The 17,523-nt window shown below is 42.2% G+C and overlaps 1 protein-coding gene across 1 annotated transcript in view; it reads left to right on the forward strand.

Moving 5' to 3' along the window:
* TSC22D2 (TSC22 domain family member 2) overlaps positions 1 to 15,858 on the forward strand; it is a 47,842-nt gene extending 31,984 nt beyond the window's left edge. The window contains exons 2-3 of the mRNA XM_090052647.1: positions 12,675 to 12,726; positions 14,169 to 15,858. Coding sequence (XP_089908773.1) covers positions 12,675 to 12,726; positions 14,169 to 14,429 — 313 coding nt within the window. The 3' untranslated portion in view covers positions 14,430 to 15,858. The remainder of the gene's footprint in view (positions 1 to 12,674; positions 12,727 to 14,168) is intronic.
* Positions 15,859 to 17,523: the final 1,665 nt, after the last annotated feature.

Consider the following 17,523-nt stretch of genomic DNA (forward strand, 5'->3'; position numbering starts at 1 on the left):
TGTGAATGCCCCCCTGCATCTCTTGAGATGGAACCATACTAGTAACAATAGAATAATTATCAGAATTGTGGTGCATTATTAGATTTTAGTAGGCACTAAAGCAGCTCCCTTTGTTTTCATTACACTATGCTGATGGCCAGTGCTAGCTCTTTTCTGAGTACCAGAAAGCTCCCTTTCTCCTTTGCTGATTCTGAAGCACTTGCAAATCACTCTAGTGTTGAATATGTAGTGATGTTGCACCTCTGTCTGATTGTGAAAGCTGAGTAACAAATGTGTATACAAGCCCCTCTTCCTTTTTGAGATGCATTACAACATGGATGATGTGTACAAGAAGAATAAGTGGTTACCAGTACTTGAGTTTATTAAAAAAATTCTGAGCTTTTGAGACAAATGAATCTTACTACTTGAATAGGACAGAAGAATATCCTGACTACTTCCATTGGGAGTGTTTCATATGACCACCTCCTTATTTTTTTTTAGATTTCAAGTACATTTTTCCTGGTAGAGAAGTTATATTACTTTGGCTATAGGTGACCTGAGCAAACAGTCTTCTGTTTCAACCACACTGCCGATCTGAGGCATTTAAACATTGAGTCAGATTCCCAAAATCGTGAGATCTTAAAAAGAAATTGCATTTGCTCTCTTGTAGGTTGAGAGTTATTTACAGGTCTTTCTTGGCACCCAGGAGGACTTGTCTCTCTCCTGTATTTAAAAAAAAAAAAAATATTAGAAGATCAGAGACTTCAAGACAAATCATGTATTGCTGAATTTTGCAATATTTGTATCTCTTGCCTGTATACCAGAGAGTCATAGGAATAACCTTTTGTTTAAAAATCATTTTACTTGCTTTTTGTTTAATTGTAAATACTATAGGAAGCTGTTGAACGAACAGAGTGCAAGAACATGTTAATGCTTGTATACATTTTTAATTATAAACTGGTTTTGGGGAAGGCCAAATATGATACCTGTTTAACCTCTGCAATAAATTGCACTGAATTGATATTCAATTTTTTTAAACTAGCTTTTTCAAGAAAGCTAATCCTTACCTAGTTATTTAAGATACTTTTGTAATTTGTCATCATCCAAGGGTTTAATAATGTCTCCCATATGGCTTTGACCAGCAAAGTTCTTCTAGGATGTGTGCTCCAGGGAAGTCTTGGCAGACAAGGTTCTTTGGGTAGATGTGATATCTTTTATTAGACCAACTAAATAGCTGAAAAAATGGTTCTTTGCAAGCTTTTGGGCACAAACACCTTTCTTCAGGCAATAGAGAGACTCCTTAATTAAGTTGTAGGATATTTGGAAGTGCATTCATACTTCATTCATGGCCATATTTAATTCAGTTGAATTATTTCAAATTTTAAAAGCAATTTTATGCAAATTTGATTGACATTTTAAATACACATTTACATACATATAAGCCAATGGTTTTATGGTTTAAAAAAAAAAATACCACCAGGTCAGTTTTTGGGATGAGGGTATAATTTTCTAAGAAGCATTGAGCTTTCTCTTCCATAGTATCCTTTTGCTAGCAACTAGATACAACTTTTTATGTCCTTTCCTCCAGCCAGAACCGCCTGTCTATACTCCAGAATTGGTCACAAAGTTGAGCTTCAACTCCCTTTCCCGTGAAGCAGAGAGAGGTCTGCATGTGGACTATAGGCTTCTAGGCCTGAGTTTACAGTGAGGCTCTATATAGGTGAGGTTGTGCTTACATACATAATTTAATGCTGTATTGCCAGGTATCCGTCTTAATCTCCTAATCTATTTTTCTTAAACCTTCAATGTCTGGAACCACATGACTAAATCTCTTTCTTTTTCTTTGTTAGTTGCTGTAAGTTTCTAGCCTTTGCCTGTTCCAGATTTTTTTGTCGTTATGGAGTGTACCCTATGGCCTCAGATAACTGAAAACATATTAACACAACCCTAAACTTCATCTTAAATGAGCTTTAAAAAACCACCAAAACAAAATAACATAACTGTGTGAGGGTGACTTTTAATGTTTGTTAGGATTGTGCATCTCTTTGCTGATTTCACAGTTTCCCTCCATCTTGTTGCATCTTTTCCTACCCTTTCCAGATTAGTTTTTGTTATCTTCCATCGTTACCTCGGTCAACCTCAAGATCCTGTGCTGTCCATCTTGGCTTCAAGGTCTGCCTCGTGTGCCTTCTTTCATCAGTTCTTTTGATAATGCTCTCTCTACTTCATTCTCTATGCTTTTATCTTGCTCAGGACATTGGGTCTTTTGTAAAGGTCCACAAGTTCTTGAATATGTCTGCTCTTCCATACTTCATTTTCATGTACTGCACCAAGTGTTTTCTTCAGCACTGCACTTTTTCAGACACTTGCAGGCTTTTTATCCAGGATTCATATCTGTATAAAAGGACAGGTTGAATAATTGTACTATAACGCTGGATTTTAAGTTTTCTTGAGACTTTTGCTTGCTGGCATTTATTTTATCCAGGCTGAACCAGCCTATATAAATGCTGTAAATCCTTGCCTTAATTTCTTCAGTTTGATTGTCTGAAGGTAGCGTCACTTTGACTATAGTGGAGAGGCTTGTATCTCTAATCCTAGAAACTATGTTAATGGCAACATGGCATAGCTACCAGCAGGATTTACTATGCAAAACAGGGTCGAGAGCAGACTAAGAGGAATAGCCTGGTCCTCCAGGTTGGGGGTTGGGCATAAGGCAACAACGTCATCCAGGGGGGAGCCTTGGATAAATATGAATTTTGGAACTGTGGGTTTGCTACACTTAGCTTAAAAATAAGTTGAAATAACTTTGTTCCCAAATTCATTTGAAAGCTTGCCTCTTTGAAGGGTGGCTCAGAAATCTGCAAGTAGCACTCTTCCAAAGAGAATGCTTTAATAAGCAAGCCATAATAAGCTTGGCTGCAGTGAGGTACTCTGAAGCTGTTCCATTGCACAGAAAAGTGGTCATAGGACTGCATAGCCCACTCTGAGCTCTGGGAAGGAGGAATCCTGGATTCAGTTCCTTGTTCACAGCAGCATTTAATGTGTTTTTATCCAATTGCTCTCTAACGCAGAGTGCATAAGTAGCCCCCAGAAATAAGACACTTTTGTACATGGTGACATACCACATTTACTCAAAATCAAGGCATGGTTGTTTTCCCCATTTAACTGGGGGGGTGGGGAAGAGAGGTGGGAGAAGCCCATATCTTGGAGTTGAACATGAGGTGGTAGGGAGCAAGCAGAGTTTTATATAGATAATCAGCAGGAATTTTCTCCTGTAAAGGAGAGAAATGGAGGAAACTGGGTTTTTCTTTGCAGGATAGGAGCATTGCAGCCTGCAAGGGTCTGCTTGGGGCCAGGAGGAGCAGGGGGTAGGGGATGCCACATGCATGTGCACATGCAATGCCAGGCAGTGTGGTGGAGAGCAGATCCTTCCAGGTAAGTCCGGGGGGGAGGGGCATATGTCTCTAGATTTTTGTGTGCACAGTGGGGTGCTGGGCTGTCACCTGGCCAGACCAGTTCCGTGCAGGAGCAACCTATGTGGTCCCTGGTGGGACTGGGCATGGGAGGGAGGGAAGGAGTGCTGTGCTGCCCAAAGCGAGGCGGGGTTTCCCTGTATGCCTGGCAGGGGGGGAGCACAACTACACACTACCACTGCAGTCTTTAGTAGGACTTGAATATGTTGTCAGGGCAGTTTTGAGTAGCTTAATTGCAAGGTAAGGTCAGTGTAAGAATGTATCCTCAATTGCAAGTTGCACCTTTGTGCGTACTTACTTCAAATGTTGTGCATGTTGAAGTTCATTTTTTTTGTTCCTTAAAAAAAAAAGCTTTTCACTTTGCAGACTCAAATCCATCTGTTCCAGTTAAACAGATTTATGTTACAGTATAGTTTAACTATTCAATTTTAAGAATAACATCTTGTACCAATAGCATTTGTTTTCCCTTTCTAAAACTGGCTGTTGTAACAATCATAGACTAAAAGAGCTTCAAGACTTGCTTCAGACTGTTTCCTGCATGAAGTTAAAAAATAACAAAACAATAATACAGTTTACTTCCTCCCTCCATTTTTTACCGTTCATAAACCTTCACCTTTTTTTAGTCTTCATTGATATATATTCCTCTGTTCCTCCTAAGGTTGAGGTTATTAGCTTGAGGTTGCTAATGACATTGGAAAGGTTATCTCTAACTATTCACAAGAAGTCAGTTAACTTACCCAGGGCAAGTTGTGCCTGACCAACCTGATTGCCTTCTATGATGAGATGACTGGCTCTGGATGAAGGGAGACTACTGCATGTGATATACCTTGTCTTTAGCAAGGCTTTTGATATGATGCCCCATAGCCTTCTCGTGAGTAAGCTAAGGAAGTCTGGGTTGGATGTATGGACTGTAAGGCGGATAGAAATCTAGCTGGATCTTTGGGCTCAAAGTAGTACAGGCAACCCTCACTTTAACGTGTTTTTGCTTACTGCGGTTTCATTGTAGCGCTAATTTAAAATACCTTCCTGGTTTCACTTAGTGCTCAGCGTGTTCCATTATAATCCTCAGTGTGGGGGTGAGGAGAAGCAGTGGCAATGTCAAGGGAAGTAGTGAGTGGCAGCTAGCGGGAGCCCAGGAAGGGGTGGCAGAAGCTTGGGGTCCGCTCTGGCACGTGGTGCTGGAGCAGCCAGCAAACGGGGAGGAGCGGCGGTGGCAGTGCGAAGGGGCGGGTGGGCGGCAGGAGTGTGGGGCCTGAGCCAGTGCAAGTGGAGCCCACAGAGCTCCCCCATTCCCAGGCTGCCACCTGCACCCTGTTCTGCTCTGGTTACACACTCGCCCACAGGGTATGGATACTGTCCCAAGCCCACGGCGATTTTGGTGGTGGCTGCTCATCCCAGTGCCAGGTTCCCTGGAGGGAGTCCCTGCTGGGCAAAGCAGGATGTGGGTGGGTGGGTGGCCCCACTGCTTACTCCGCGCCAAAGCCCTGCTGTCTTCTCATAAATCCTTGAGTGGGTGGGTTCCCAACTCGGGCACCACGGGCAAGGTGGCTAGGGCCGTGCACAGGTGCACTGGTGGCTGGCAGGTGTGGGTTGGGAGGGACATTTGCGGCAGGGGAACAATAAGGCTGGGAGGAGCTGATGCCTTCCCTGGCGCAGCCCACGTGGTGCCTTGTCAGAAGCAGCCCGGCCAGAGCTGGCGGGAATGCAGGGCACAGGGTGGGGCTGCAGGAGTGTGTGGTCTGGGCTAAGAGGTGGTGCAGAACCAGTTATTTTTATTTACATTAAAATCCTATGAGGAAATGGGTTTCGCTTAATGCTGTTTTGCTTAGCACTCATTTTTTTTCCAGAACAATTAAGAGCACTAAGTGGGGATTGCCTGTAGTCAATGGCTTGATGTCTAGTTGGCAGCCGGTATCAAGTGGAGTGCCCTAGGGGGTCAGTCCTGGGGCCAGTTCTGTTCAGTGTCTTCAACAACGACCTGGAAGATGGCATAGAGTGCACCCTCAGCAAGCTTGCAGATGTCACCAAGTAGATATGCTAGAGGGTAGGGAGTAGTAGATATGCTAGAGAGTAGGGTTAGGCTTCAGAGAGATCTAGACAAATTGGAAGATTGGACCAAAAGAAATTTCATGAGTTTCAATAAGGAAAAGTGCAAAGTCCTGCACTTAGGATGGAAGAATCCCATGCACTGCTACAGGGGTGGGACCACCTGGCTAAGCAGCAGCTCTGCAGAAAAGGACCTTGAAGTTACAGTGAACAATAACCTGGATGTGAGCCAGAAGTGTGCAGTTGTGAAGAAAGCCAATGGCATATTGGGCTGCATTAATAGGAGCATTGCCAGCAGATCAAGGGAAGTGATTCTTCCGGTCTATTCAGCACTGGTGAGGCCACATCTGGAGTACTGTGTTCAGTTTTGGGCCCCTGCTGCAGAAAGGATGTGGACAAATTAGAGAGGGTCCAGCAGAGGCAATGAAAATGGTTAGGAGGCTGGGACACATGACTTCTGTGGAGAGGCTGAGGGAACTGGATTTATTTAGTTTGAATAAGAGAAGACTGGGTGGGGTGGGGATTTAATGATAAATTTCAGCTACCTGAAGGGGGGTTCAAAAAAGGATGGAGCTAGACCAGGGGTGGGCAAAATGCAGCCTACCATCAGGCTGTTGTATACGGCCTGCGGGGCCCCTAAAAAAATCTAGAAAATAGTTATCTGCCCCTGGCTGCCTGTCATGCGGCCCTCGATGGCTTGCCAAAACTCAGTAAGAAGCCCTCCACCCAAAATAATTGTCCGTCTCTGAGCTAGACTGTCCTCTGTGGTAGCAGATAACAGAACAAGGAGCAATGGTCTCAAGTTGCAGCAAGGGAAGTTTAGGTTAGATGTTAGGAAGAATTTTCTCACTAGGAGAGGAGTAAAACACTGGAACAGGTTACCCAGAGAGGTAACCTGTGGACTCTCCATCCTTGGAGGTTTTTAAGACCTGGCTAGACAAAGCTCTGGCTGTGATGATCTAGTTGGGGGTGGTCCTGCTTTGAGCAGCGGTTTAGACTAGATGACCTCCTGAGGTCCCTTCCAACCCTCATTTTCTATGATTCTAATGCAAAAGTCTAAAATGAGTTAAGCTAATTTCAGAAAAATGATTATATTCAAATCATAGGAGAATAAAAAGGAAACTTGTTTTGGTGTTGGTGGCCACTTTAAATATTTGGATTTCAAGGAAGGAAGTTGATAGTAAATGTGAAACAAAGGAAGGTTTGGAGGTAGGAACACAGTAAAATAATCTTGCTGTAAAGTGCCTGTTGAAGTAGACGTTCTTCTACCCTTTTTTAAATTAAAAATCTCTACCTAAAACCTTAAATGTTGGGGCAGCTTGGAAGCCTGGAAAGGCTTGCCTTGGTTGTAACAAGATAGGCAAAAATACTGTAGTTTGAATTGTTTCTGTTTTAAAATTGTATAACCAGTATAGCATTTAGAGCCTTACTTCGTTGTCTTGGCAGTGACAAACTATGTAAGTGGTGATGTGGAGAAAAACTCCTTTGAAGTCCCAACATGTTCAATAGCTAGATAGTCTTAATTTAGTATTTACCAGTTCCAGAGTTGAATTCCTGTCCTGCTTTGTGCATGCATCATAGCTATTATGCTTCATGGAAGACAATAAAAGACTGACTGTATGATTTTTAAAATAAAGTGAAGTGTCAAGATTCATGATAAAATTACTTTGTAGATATTTGACTTGAGAAACCACAAATAAACGTAGTATGTTGTTGCCCAGTATCAAGACTACAGTTCAGAATATTTTTGAGAAACTTGGATTTAGAATGTGAGAGCTAATGTTTTTAAAACAAACAAAACCACTTTTGAGCCCAATGTTAACAGCCATCTTGCTTAAAACTGCTTGTAACTTGACTTTCTGCAAAGATAGTACCCCACAGTTTGGAATCTGTTAAATCAGCTCTTTTGTGCAGATGCAGAATTGCTTCAGTGTTGAACTATTTTACAGACTATTTGGATTTTAGTGTTGTATAAATAACTTGGTGCTAGACCTGCGGCTGTCTCCAGAGATGAGCATTATTATCTTCAGTAGGATTTTCTTAGAGAAGAATTTTTTCATGAAATTACAGAAACCTTCAAATAGCTTAGCCTGAGCATAGTTGTCCTCCTTAAATAGATTATGCTCATGTTTAAAACATAATCTCTTTAAGACTACATTATGGTAAATGAATCCCAGAGAGATGCCGACACATTGATTGTTTTGTAGTTAAATATACAATTGCTAATGTTTTGTCCCTACCATGGGTTTCTTGATGCCTGAAATAATGCTAGCCTAGAGGCAACTTACCCTCTTGGGTTGATGGTGTGAAACCTGCTTTGATAAAAATTGTCCCATACTAGTAACCACCTGACTGGGATTTAATGGCTCTCAGGACATGGAATTCTATTAAATTCAATTATCTGAGAGAAAATGAGCACCCTTTTGGGTTTCCAGGACTCTGAACATACACATGAATGTTTACAGCTAAGGCCCTACTTAAAGCTGTAAATACAATCCTGATCAGATAGTTCCTTTCATAGTTTGTAGGGTTGGAAGGGACCTGAGCAGATCATCGAGTCCAACCCCCTGCCATGGCAGGAAAGAGTATTGGGGTCAAACGACCCCAGCAAGGTGTACATCTAGCCTCCTCTTACAGTCCCCCAGGGTAGGAGCCAGCACTACTTCACTTGGAAGTTGATTCCAGATCCTAGCTGCCCTGACCATGAAGTAGCGCCTCCTGATGTCTAGTCTGAATCTACCCTCTGCCAGCTTGTGACCGTTATTTCTAGTCACTCCTGGTAGCGCTCGGGGGAACAGGGACTCCCCCTGTGCCTGCTGGTCCCCTCTGACTAGTTTGTAACAGGCCACTAGATCTCCCCTCAGCCTTCTCTTGTGGAGGCTGAACAGGTTCAAGTCCTGCAGCCTCTTCTCGCAGGCCCTGCCCTGCTGCCCCTTGATCGCATGAGTGGCCCTCCTCTGGACCCTCTCTATGTTGTCCACTTCCCTCTTGAAGTGCGGTGCCCAGAACTGGATGCAGTACTCCAACTGCGGCCTGACCAGTGTCACATACAGGGGGAGGATCACCTCCTTGGACCTGCTCGAGATGCATCTGTGGATGCATGCCAAGGTGTGGTTGGCCTTCCTGACTGCATCCCCACACTGCCGGCCCATGTTCATCTTGGCATCAGTGATGACTCCAAGATCCTTTTCTGCCTCTGTACGGACAAGAAGGGAGTTCCCCAACCTGTAGGTATGGTGCTGGTTGTTCCTCCCCAGGTGCATCACCTTGCACTTGTCTGTGTTGAATCCCATCCTATTCTCATCCGCCCACCCCTGTAACCTGTGTAGGTCTGATTGCAGCCTATTCCTCCCTTCTAGCATGCTCACATCTTAGTGTCATCAGCAAATTTGAACAGGGTGCTTTTTACCCCCTCGTCCAAGTCACCGATGAAGATGTTGAACAGTGCGGGCCCGAGGATCGAGCCCTGGGGGACCCCACTGCCCACATCCCTCCAGGTCGGAAATGACCCATCCACCACCACTCTGGGTGTGACCCTCCAGCCAGTTGGTGACCCAATTGACTGTGTGGGTGTCAACACTGCAGTCCCCCAGTTTCTTAATGAGAATGGGGTGAGAGACGGTGTCGAAGGCCTTCGGAAAGTCCAGGAAGACTGTCCACTGCTACCCCTGCATCTAATGATATGGTGATCTGGTCGTAGAAGGCCACCAGGTTGGTCTGACAGGACCTGCCGCTAATGAACCCACGTTGGTTGCCCCTAAGCGTAAACTCCCCTGCTGGTCCCTTGCGGACATGTGCTAGGATAATTCTCTCAAAAAGCTTGCCCAGGATTGAGGTAAGACTCGCTGGCCTATAGTTTCCCGGGTCCTCCTCCCTCCCCTTTCTGAAGATGGGAACCACACTGGCCCTCTTCCAGTCCTCTGGCACGACACCAGAGCACCACGAGTGCTCGTACAGCCGTGCCAGGGATCCCACAATGACCTCAGCTAATTCCCTCAGTACTCTGGGGTGGAGATTGTCTGGAGCAGCTGATTTGAATACATCCAGTCCCTCCAGAAGTTCCCTGACTAGTTCCTCACTAACCCTTGGCCAAGTTTCCCCTTAGACCCATGGGGTTTAAGGGGAGCCCAGAAGGGGGATGGCTGTTCCAGTCCCTGCTCAGGAAAATGGAGGCAAAGAAATAGTTAAATACGTTAGCTTTGTCGTCTGGTGTGACGACCAAATTTCCTAGCATGTCCTGCAGGGGCCCCACGTTACCCGGAATCTTCTTTTTGCCCCCTATGTATTTAAAAAAGGACTTCTTGTTGTCCTTGATCCAGGAAGCCAGTCCCAGTTCCATCTCCGCCTTGACTTTCCTGACTGCCCCTCTACATCCTCGAGCAACCGCAGTATAGTCCTCCCTGGTGATGGCCCCTCCCTTCTGTTGGGGGTGCGCCTCCCTTTTAGCTAGGAGACATTCCTGGATGCTTTTGGTGAGCCATGGGGGCTTTTGTGCCCTCCTGCCCCATTTGATCCGTGTTGGGATTACCTCCCTTTGGCCTTGGAGGATCATCTCCTTAAGGAGTGACCGTTCTTCTTGGACACCTGGCTCCCCTCCCCTCTGGGACCTCAGCGCTTCCCCGACTATTCTTCTTAGCTCATTGAAGTCTGCCCTCCTGAAATCTAGGGCTGCTGCCTTGCTGTAGGCTTTTGCCACCTTGCGCTGGATGGTGAATTCCAGCAGGCGATGATCGCTGTTGCCCAGGTGGTCGAGCACCCGCAGCCCCCTCACCAAGTCGTCGCTGGTGGCCAGCACCAGATCCAACCAGGCGTCTCCCCTGGTGGGGCTATGCGCCTCCTGGGTTAGATGGAGGTCCTGCATTCTGGCTAGGAACCTAGGTGAGTGGTCAGACCTGGCTGACTGCTCTTCCCAGCAGATGTCTGGAAAGTTCAGGTCCCCCATGACTACCACATCCTTAGCCTTCACTACCTCTGTGAGCTGACTTAAGAATTCCTGGTCTTTATTGACAAGCAATTGGTAAGTAGATTCTGTGAAATACTATTAAGAGTTTCTGTGCTTAATGTTTAATATAACTACCTGATCGAGCAGGTTAGCAGGAATTCAAATTGTATACAATGAACTTGTCTATATTCTGCGTAATCCCTGCTTTTCCAAGGAGGCTGGTTTATGAGGAAGGGAAGGTAAGCAGTTTCAATTACATAAACTAAAGTGTGTAATACATAGTAATCAGTTAGCTTTTGTGGCAAAAGGAAGAAGTTTTAATGGGAAGAAGCAGTGTTTTAGGGCGTAGTAGTGCAGAGAAGGACTTAAGGTTACAGTAGATTGTAAGCTGGGTATAAGACAAGTGTGCAGTTTGTATGTTTTTAAAGCCAGGGTTTGAAAACCCCTGATTTTAGAGGCTTGGGAGCATGATTTATGAGGAAAGGTTGAAAGAGCTAGGTTACTTAGCTTGGAGAAAAGACTGAGTGGGGATTTGATAAGTCTTCAAATACCTGAGTAGTGATTTTTATTTTTACTATAAGGAAGATGAAGATGGGTCAGTGCTTCTCAATCTTTTTGGACTTGGAGAACCCCACAAAATGCCAGATTTTAGTTTCTGCTGGGTTTTTTTTATTATGAAAAAATAATAGAGATTCTTCTGTTTGAAAGAACTCAAAGACAACAGGACAAAACCTGTTCTGAAACAACACCCTGGTTGAGAATTACCGAGTAGGCTGTCCTCTGTGGCCATAGGGGATAGTCTCAAGCTGCAGCAGAGGAAATTTAGGTTGAAGTTTAGGTGGAAAAGTTAGAGAGAGTCCAGAGGTGAGCAAGAAAGATGATGAAGGGCTTGGAAAGTAAGTCATGTGAGGAGAGGCAGGAGGAACTTGAGCTTGAGGAAAAAGTGCTTAAGAGGGGACCTGGTAGCAGTCTTCAAATACTTGAGGGGCAGCCGTAAAGAAGAGGGAGAGCACCTTTTCTGTATTGCTGCAGAGAACAGGACGTGGACCAGTGGCTTTGAAGTTGCAGCAAAGTAGATTGAGATTTGGATATCTGGAGAAACTTCTTCACTGTTGGGTTATTGAGGCAGTGGAATAGATGCCTAGGGAAGGCATGGATTCTCTATCACTGGAGGTGCTCAAGAAGAAGTTGTGTACAGCTGCTAGTCAACAATTTTTGATTTAGGTGCAACTAGTTTATGTTCTGCTCTGAGTATTTCCCGTGCTTTTGGGCTTTGCTGGTTGTTGCATGGGATTAGGAGGGGGAGTCCTGCCCATTCCCCTCTTATGCTGTATTTGTTGGGTGTGTGGGTCGTATGAATGTGTGGGGGTTTTTTTTGGTTTTGTTTGTTTAAGCCTTTTTCAGAAGCATTGGGTGGTGGCTGTAGCTGAGGGATTTTGACTAGGGTGTGCCAGTGCTCCAGCTCAGACTTAAAACCAGAGAGTTCTGATTAAAGGGTCTTGCCCCTCCACTCAGGGTCAAATCAATCACTATATTGGGGGTCAGGAAGGAATTTTACCCTGTAGTTAGGTTGGTATGGATAGTCGGGGGTTTTACTTTCCTCTGTAGCAGGGGGCATAGACTTCTACCTGGGGTCTCTTGAGCATGTATTAATAACTGTTTACAATAGCAGGCTGTTGGCTGCTGTGGTCCTCCTGCTTTTACCTGTGACAGGTTAGGATGTCATGTCTTGTGTTGTATCAGTTGATGGTAGTTTTTATGAAGAGGTTAGATTACGGATTTGTATAAGATGGTTTGTTCAGGGATGAACTGGCAGGACTTTGAACTAGATGACCTGTGGAGGTCCCTTGAACCCTTTTTTGACTATGAGGGTGGTCAAGCACTGAAACAGGATACCCAGAAAAGTTGTGGAATCGCTATCCTTGGAAGTTTTCAAGAGCAGGTTAGATGGACACTTGGATGCGATGGTTTAGTATGGCTGATCTTGCCCTGATATGACCTCACAAAGTCCCTTGGAGCCCTACTTTTCTGTGACCCTATATTTATATCTTAAACTATCTCGGTGCAGGTAAGAGAATTTCAGAGGGGATATTTTAAAGAATTCCATAGCATGTTGTGTATCCTAAGACATAAGTTGTTCAGCGAAGGCACATAGTTTAAAGGACTGTCAAATGGGTTCAGTTTTAGTGAAATAATGTAATGTCCACTGAGCACCCTCTTTTTCTCTCTTGCAGTGCATCTGGTGCAAGTGTTGTAGCCATTGACAACAAAATAGAACAGGCAATGGTAAGTACAAATTTCTGCCTCTGAGAGGGCAGGTGATTAATCCATCAAATTATATTTTGAGCCACATTTGATTTCCCCTCCTCCCTGCAAAGTTTTAGATGATGTAAATTTCCTTAAAAAAAATAGTAGTAATATTGAGCAAAATTGCATGCTATGCCATGAATGTAATTAGTCTTATTCTGTTGATTTGAAGTAAGAGTTTCCCTATGTTTGTAGATTTATAGAATAACAGCAGATCAAGATTGGCTCTGCAATTGACCAAAAGAGATTCCAGTCTGCCATTTGCTCACAACTTCTTCATAGGATTTGACTAATTCAGCTCTGCTTTTAAATGCTAGAGGGACATGAAGATACAGTGCACTTTAGTTTTGATTTAACCAAAGGACTTAATTCCAGTTATACCCGTAGTGGAAGTGCTTGCTTGTGAATTTAATTTAGTTTGACTGAGACTATTGCCTATTCTCCCTTGTTTAATCATTTCAAGTTTTTCTGGTTCTTATACTAAATCAAAGATGCTTAGGACCTATTAGTCCTTACAACTGGCATCTTTAGTGCTTATTTTCTAACCATAAAATTGTTTCTGTATATAGCCCTAGGAATAAGGCCCACTTACCTCTTGTTACCCATCATATTCTGTGCTATAAACCTAAATATTTTTGAGTAGGGCATTTGAAACGTATGTATTTGTTAGATTTTTCTAGTTGTGGTAACTTACCTCTGGCAGCCAGTTCTAACAACTGCAATAGAATACTTTTTATAACAGTGGGGGCCAAACTTTTTGTAGTGGGGGGGGTGCCACAAATTAGTCCCGTGTCCTCCATGAGCGCCACTCTGATCTCTTACTCCTGCTTGATTTGCTTTTGTTTGTTCCTGCCCTGTCGCCACTCTTCTGCCTGCCCCTCCCCAATCTGCCTCTTGCCACATGCAGAGGTTGTCTGTACCACTTGGGCACCCCTGATTTTAGAAGATGCTTGTTGAAGTAAAACATATTCTGGCAAATGTATTATATGCCTCTGAGGCTAAAACCTAGAACATTACCTACAGATTATTGCTGCTGTGTGCATGCATTACAATGCAGCATTGCTTCTGGGCATTACAATGTGTATGATGAACAAAGGGCCATTTAAAAAGCTCCCTCTGTTCATATTTCTGCAGTGTTTTTAATTCCTGTTGAGTAGAAAAGATGTTCAATTTTTTTATACAGATAAAAGTACCTATGCCCATTATTGGGTAAAAGAACCTATTTAACATACGGCTTTTGAAATTGGGAAAGTTTCACGGTGACTCATAATTCTGGGTTTGCTATTGAACTCAGTCATGCAGGAGATCCAGCTTTCAGTCATGAGGTAGTAATAAATGCCTTATAAAATCATACTGAAATGTTGCATTTGGCAGCTGTATGAAACTTTCAGTTTGTGTAACTATTGACTTACTGTTTACAGGATTTGGTGAAAAGCCATTTGATGTATGCAGTCAGAGAAGAAGTGGAAGTCTTGAAGGAACAAATAAAAGAATTGGTTGAAAGAAACTCTTTACTTGAACGAGAAAATGCACTGTTAAAATCCCTTTCAAACAATGATCAGTTATCCCAACTTTCAACCCAACAGGCCAATCCTAGTAGCACTTCACAACCGCAAACAGTGATAGCACAGCCTCCGCAGCCAACACAACCTCCGCAGAAGCCGAATGTTTCCTCAGCATAAAGCTTTCTTGCCTCATTAAGAAAAAACTGAAAGCAATCTGTCCTTGTGTGCCACTGGTGTTCTTTCCACTTTATATGAAAGCAAGTAGCCATGCTTCAGTTGTGTGTTTGGCCTTTTCAGTATTAGACAATCATTCTGCAAGAGCTTTTCCCTCACTTTGAGATGTTATGCAGCGCAGTTGGTGTTCAGTTATGTCATCAGTGGACAAGGGAAATGGTAGAAGGAGTTCTTAATGCAAAGAGTCTGCATTTATTGGGTGCGCATGAGTGGGGTCTTTAAGAGCTTTGGTGGCTCCCCAAGTTTCCGTTTTCCATGGATTACTTTGAGCCTTGCTATCTTGTATAAGAAGTAACAATTCATCTTAAGAGCCACTGTTCTTTCAATATAAGTAACATTTGCCTACATTTAGTTTCATTTATTTGTTTTATTTATTACAGGGCTGCTATTTTCATAATGTACATGAACAATGTCACAGAACTTTTTTTAATTTTTTAATAAATGTAAGTATCAGTAAAATGATAGACGGGATTGCGTTTAATAGATACAATGTTTAGGCAATAATTGAACAAAAGAATCCTGGCATATTTCTAACACTAATGGCAATTTACCTTTGGTATTTATTTACGGTAGTAAAGACCCAGCTTGAATGTAAATTTTTGTATAGAGTGTAAGTATGAAGACCATAGTGCATCTGTACAGGTAGTCACCAGTTATTGTGATATAATAAATAATTGATGGGCTATTTTGATGAAGAAAACTTCGCTCATTTCTGTTTCTACTTTCTAATAGAGAGAAATTGCCATGATTCCTCTGCTTTTTGACATTTCGTATGATTTTTTTTTTTGGGTGGGAATAAAAAGCTGTGAAATTGTTCAACCTACTTTGTAACCAAAGAAGCAAAGCTGTGTAATTGAGTTTTTATTTTATAATGCACATTCTTTATGTATTTTTATTTAGTGTTTTCTCATTCACAATTTTTCTTTGCTGTCTAGCATGATCTGCATGACCTATAATCTTTGAACCACTTTCGTACCTCATGTTTTTATCCAGCACTCTTATTGTAATATGTAATAGTCTGTGAAAAAATGTCAAATAAAGAACGAACGGCTGGTGTTGGTGGAGCTGAGCTAGTGTAGTACACACTAGTTGTTTAAACAAATGAAGTGAGCCATCTTTTGTTCATTTAAAATGGTGTTTTGAATTTCGTATGCAGAAAATGTTTTGTTACATTGCAGATTTTAATGTATTTAATAAATGCAACATGCAGATTAAGTGCAGTGTATACTGAGTATTTAAATTAAAAATGTACATTTCATAAATACAGTTTCAAGAGAGGCCATCATTTGTGTATACTAACACAGTGTGTCAGAAACTGATGTATAGATATATATTTTAACACTTTCTGAAATTAAATTGCAGTTTTGTTGAACTGTTTGGCTCTAGATGTGTTAAAAAGTGATTAGATTGCATAGCACTTTACATTTAAAAAAGAAAGTTATAATATCCTTTTTATTTATGTCTTCAGTGATCAGGAATCGATTTAGGTAATATTTTTAACTTGAAATTAAGAATAGTAACTTATTCACTGTAATATCAGTAAAGCTAGGAAATAGATATTTCATTTGTTCCTGGATACGTTGTGCCTATGTTTTTTGTCCCTGAACAAAAGTAACACAGGATTGGTATGTACACACATCACACCTGTAATCAGGGTTTAGTGACTGGCTGAATGTAGTGCTGCTTTTCTGCCATTGATTCATTCAATCCCAGGATCACTGATATAGACATTCTTTGCAATATCATGGGGGAAACTTACTTTTCCTTGTCTCAGGATAAATCCTGAAAGTTTCCGTGATTTTAATGCACATGGACATGCCTTGATCAGATGATCTGACCTTGAATCTCAACTTCAACAGGCCCTGATTGGGCACCAAAGCAATATTATGGCTTGGAAGCAGTATCACTACAGTTAGTAAAATCTTGATAGAACTCTTAATGGGGAAGGAAAAAGCCTACACAGCATTTTTGTAGGCTAATTCCAAAATAATATGTATATTGTACATAAATGAATATTTTCTGCAGCACCTGACTTGGTTTGGGAGGGGGATATTATTATTTGGGTTTTTTTAAGGCTTTTACCTTAGACTAGGTTAGGTACCTTTTTTAATTAATTGTAGAAAGTTTGAAATTTATTTGGAATGAATCCTGATCATAAAACAGTAATTTGTCCAATGATTATGCTGATACTCCACTGGTCATTGTAGATTTTTATGCCAAATCTTGTAATACAGCTGTCTGTTTTGGATACATTTCCTCATGCTCCGTAGCCCTTTGATCATGCTGACATTGATAGTTGCACTTAATGTCACTTTTCACTGTACCCAATCCCATTGTTCTGTGAATGGGTGGGGAATGTGCAGCATGATTATACTACTCAGAGCTTTAATCTTTTTCCCCTATTTAATTTGGTTTTCCTTAACTACTTCTAAAGTAGAGTCTGAACGTGTTGATTCTAGAGCACTTTGACATTTGGCTTTTAAGTCAAAAGCTTTTTTACCCTTAGAACGAAATGTCCAGAAGGAAAACCAACAAGTTGGGAACTGAGAGCAACTAATCTGCACAAAACACATTGTCAAAAAGCTGCAAGTAAGCAGTATTCTAATTTGCAGGACCTAGGTGTAATCTGAATTCCAGTGACAATATCATGTTGCCTTGAGCCATCAGCTTGCTTTGTCAGGCTGCTTACAAGTACTGACTTGTATCAGATCTGCAGTTTTGCACATGTTCAGATGACCTTTTTCTGATATGAAGTCTTGGCTGGAGAGACATCAGAGATGCAGCTTTCTCTGAATAACTTTTTAAACAGTTTCTCTAAGGTGGTAGTAAGTTATGGACGCAAGTTTGGCTGGATTCACGTGGGCGTTTTCTTGTGCAAAAAATATTTGACTAGTAAGCTTAAACGTTTGATGTTCACAGGATTTTTTGTCTCTTAAGGTGTTTTATCCATTCAAACGTTTGTGATGAGAAGTTCAGAAAAAAAATAATGATCATACCAATAGAAATTAAATCAGATTATGTAAAATCCAAATGCTGG

This window comes from Crocodylus siamensis, chromosome 6 (assembly GCF_052110815.1).
Source record: "Crocodylus siamensis isolate JL-2025a chromosome 6, ASM5211081v1, whole genome shotgun sequence".
Lineage (NCBI taxonomy): Eukaryota > Metazoa > Chordata > Crocodylia > Crocodylidae > Crocodylus > Crocodylus siamensis.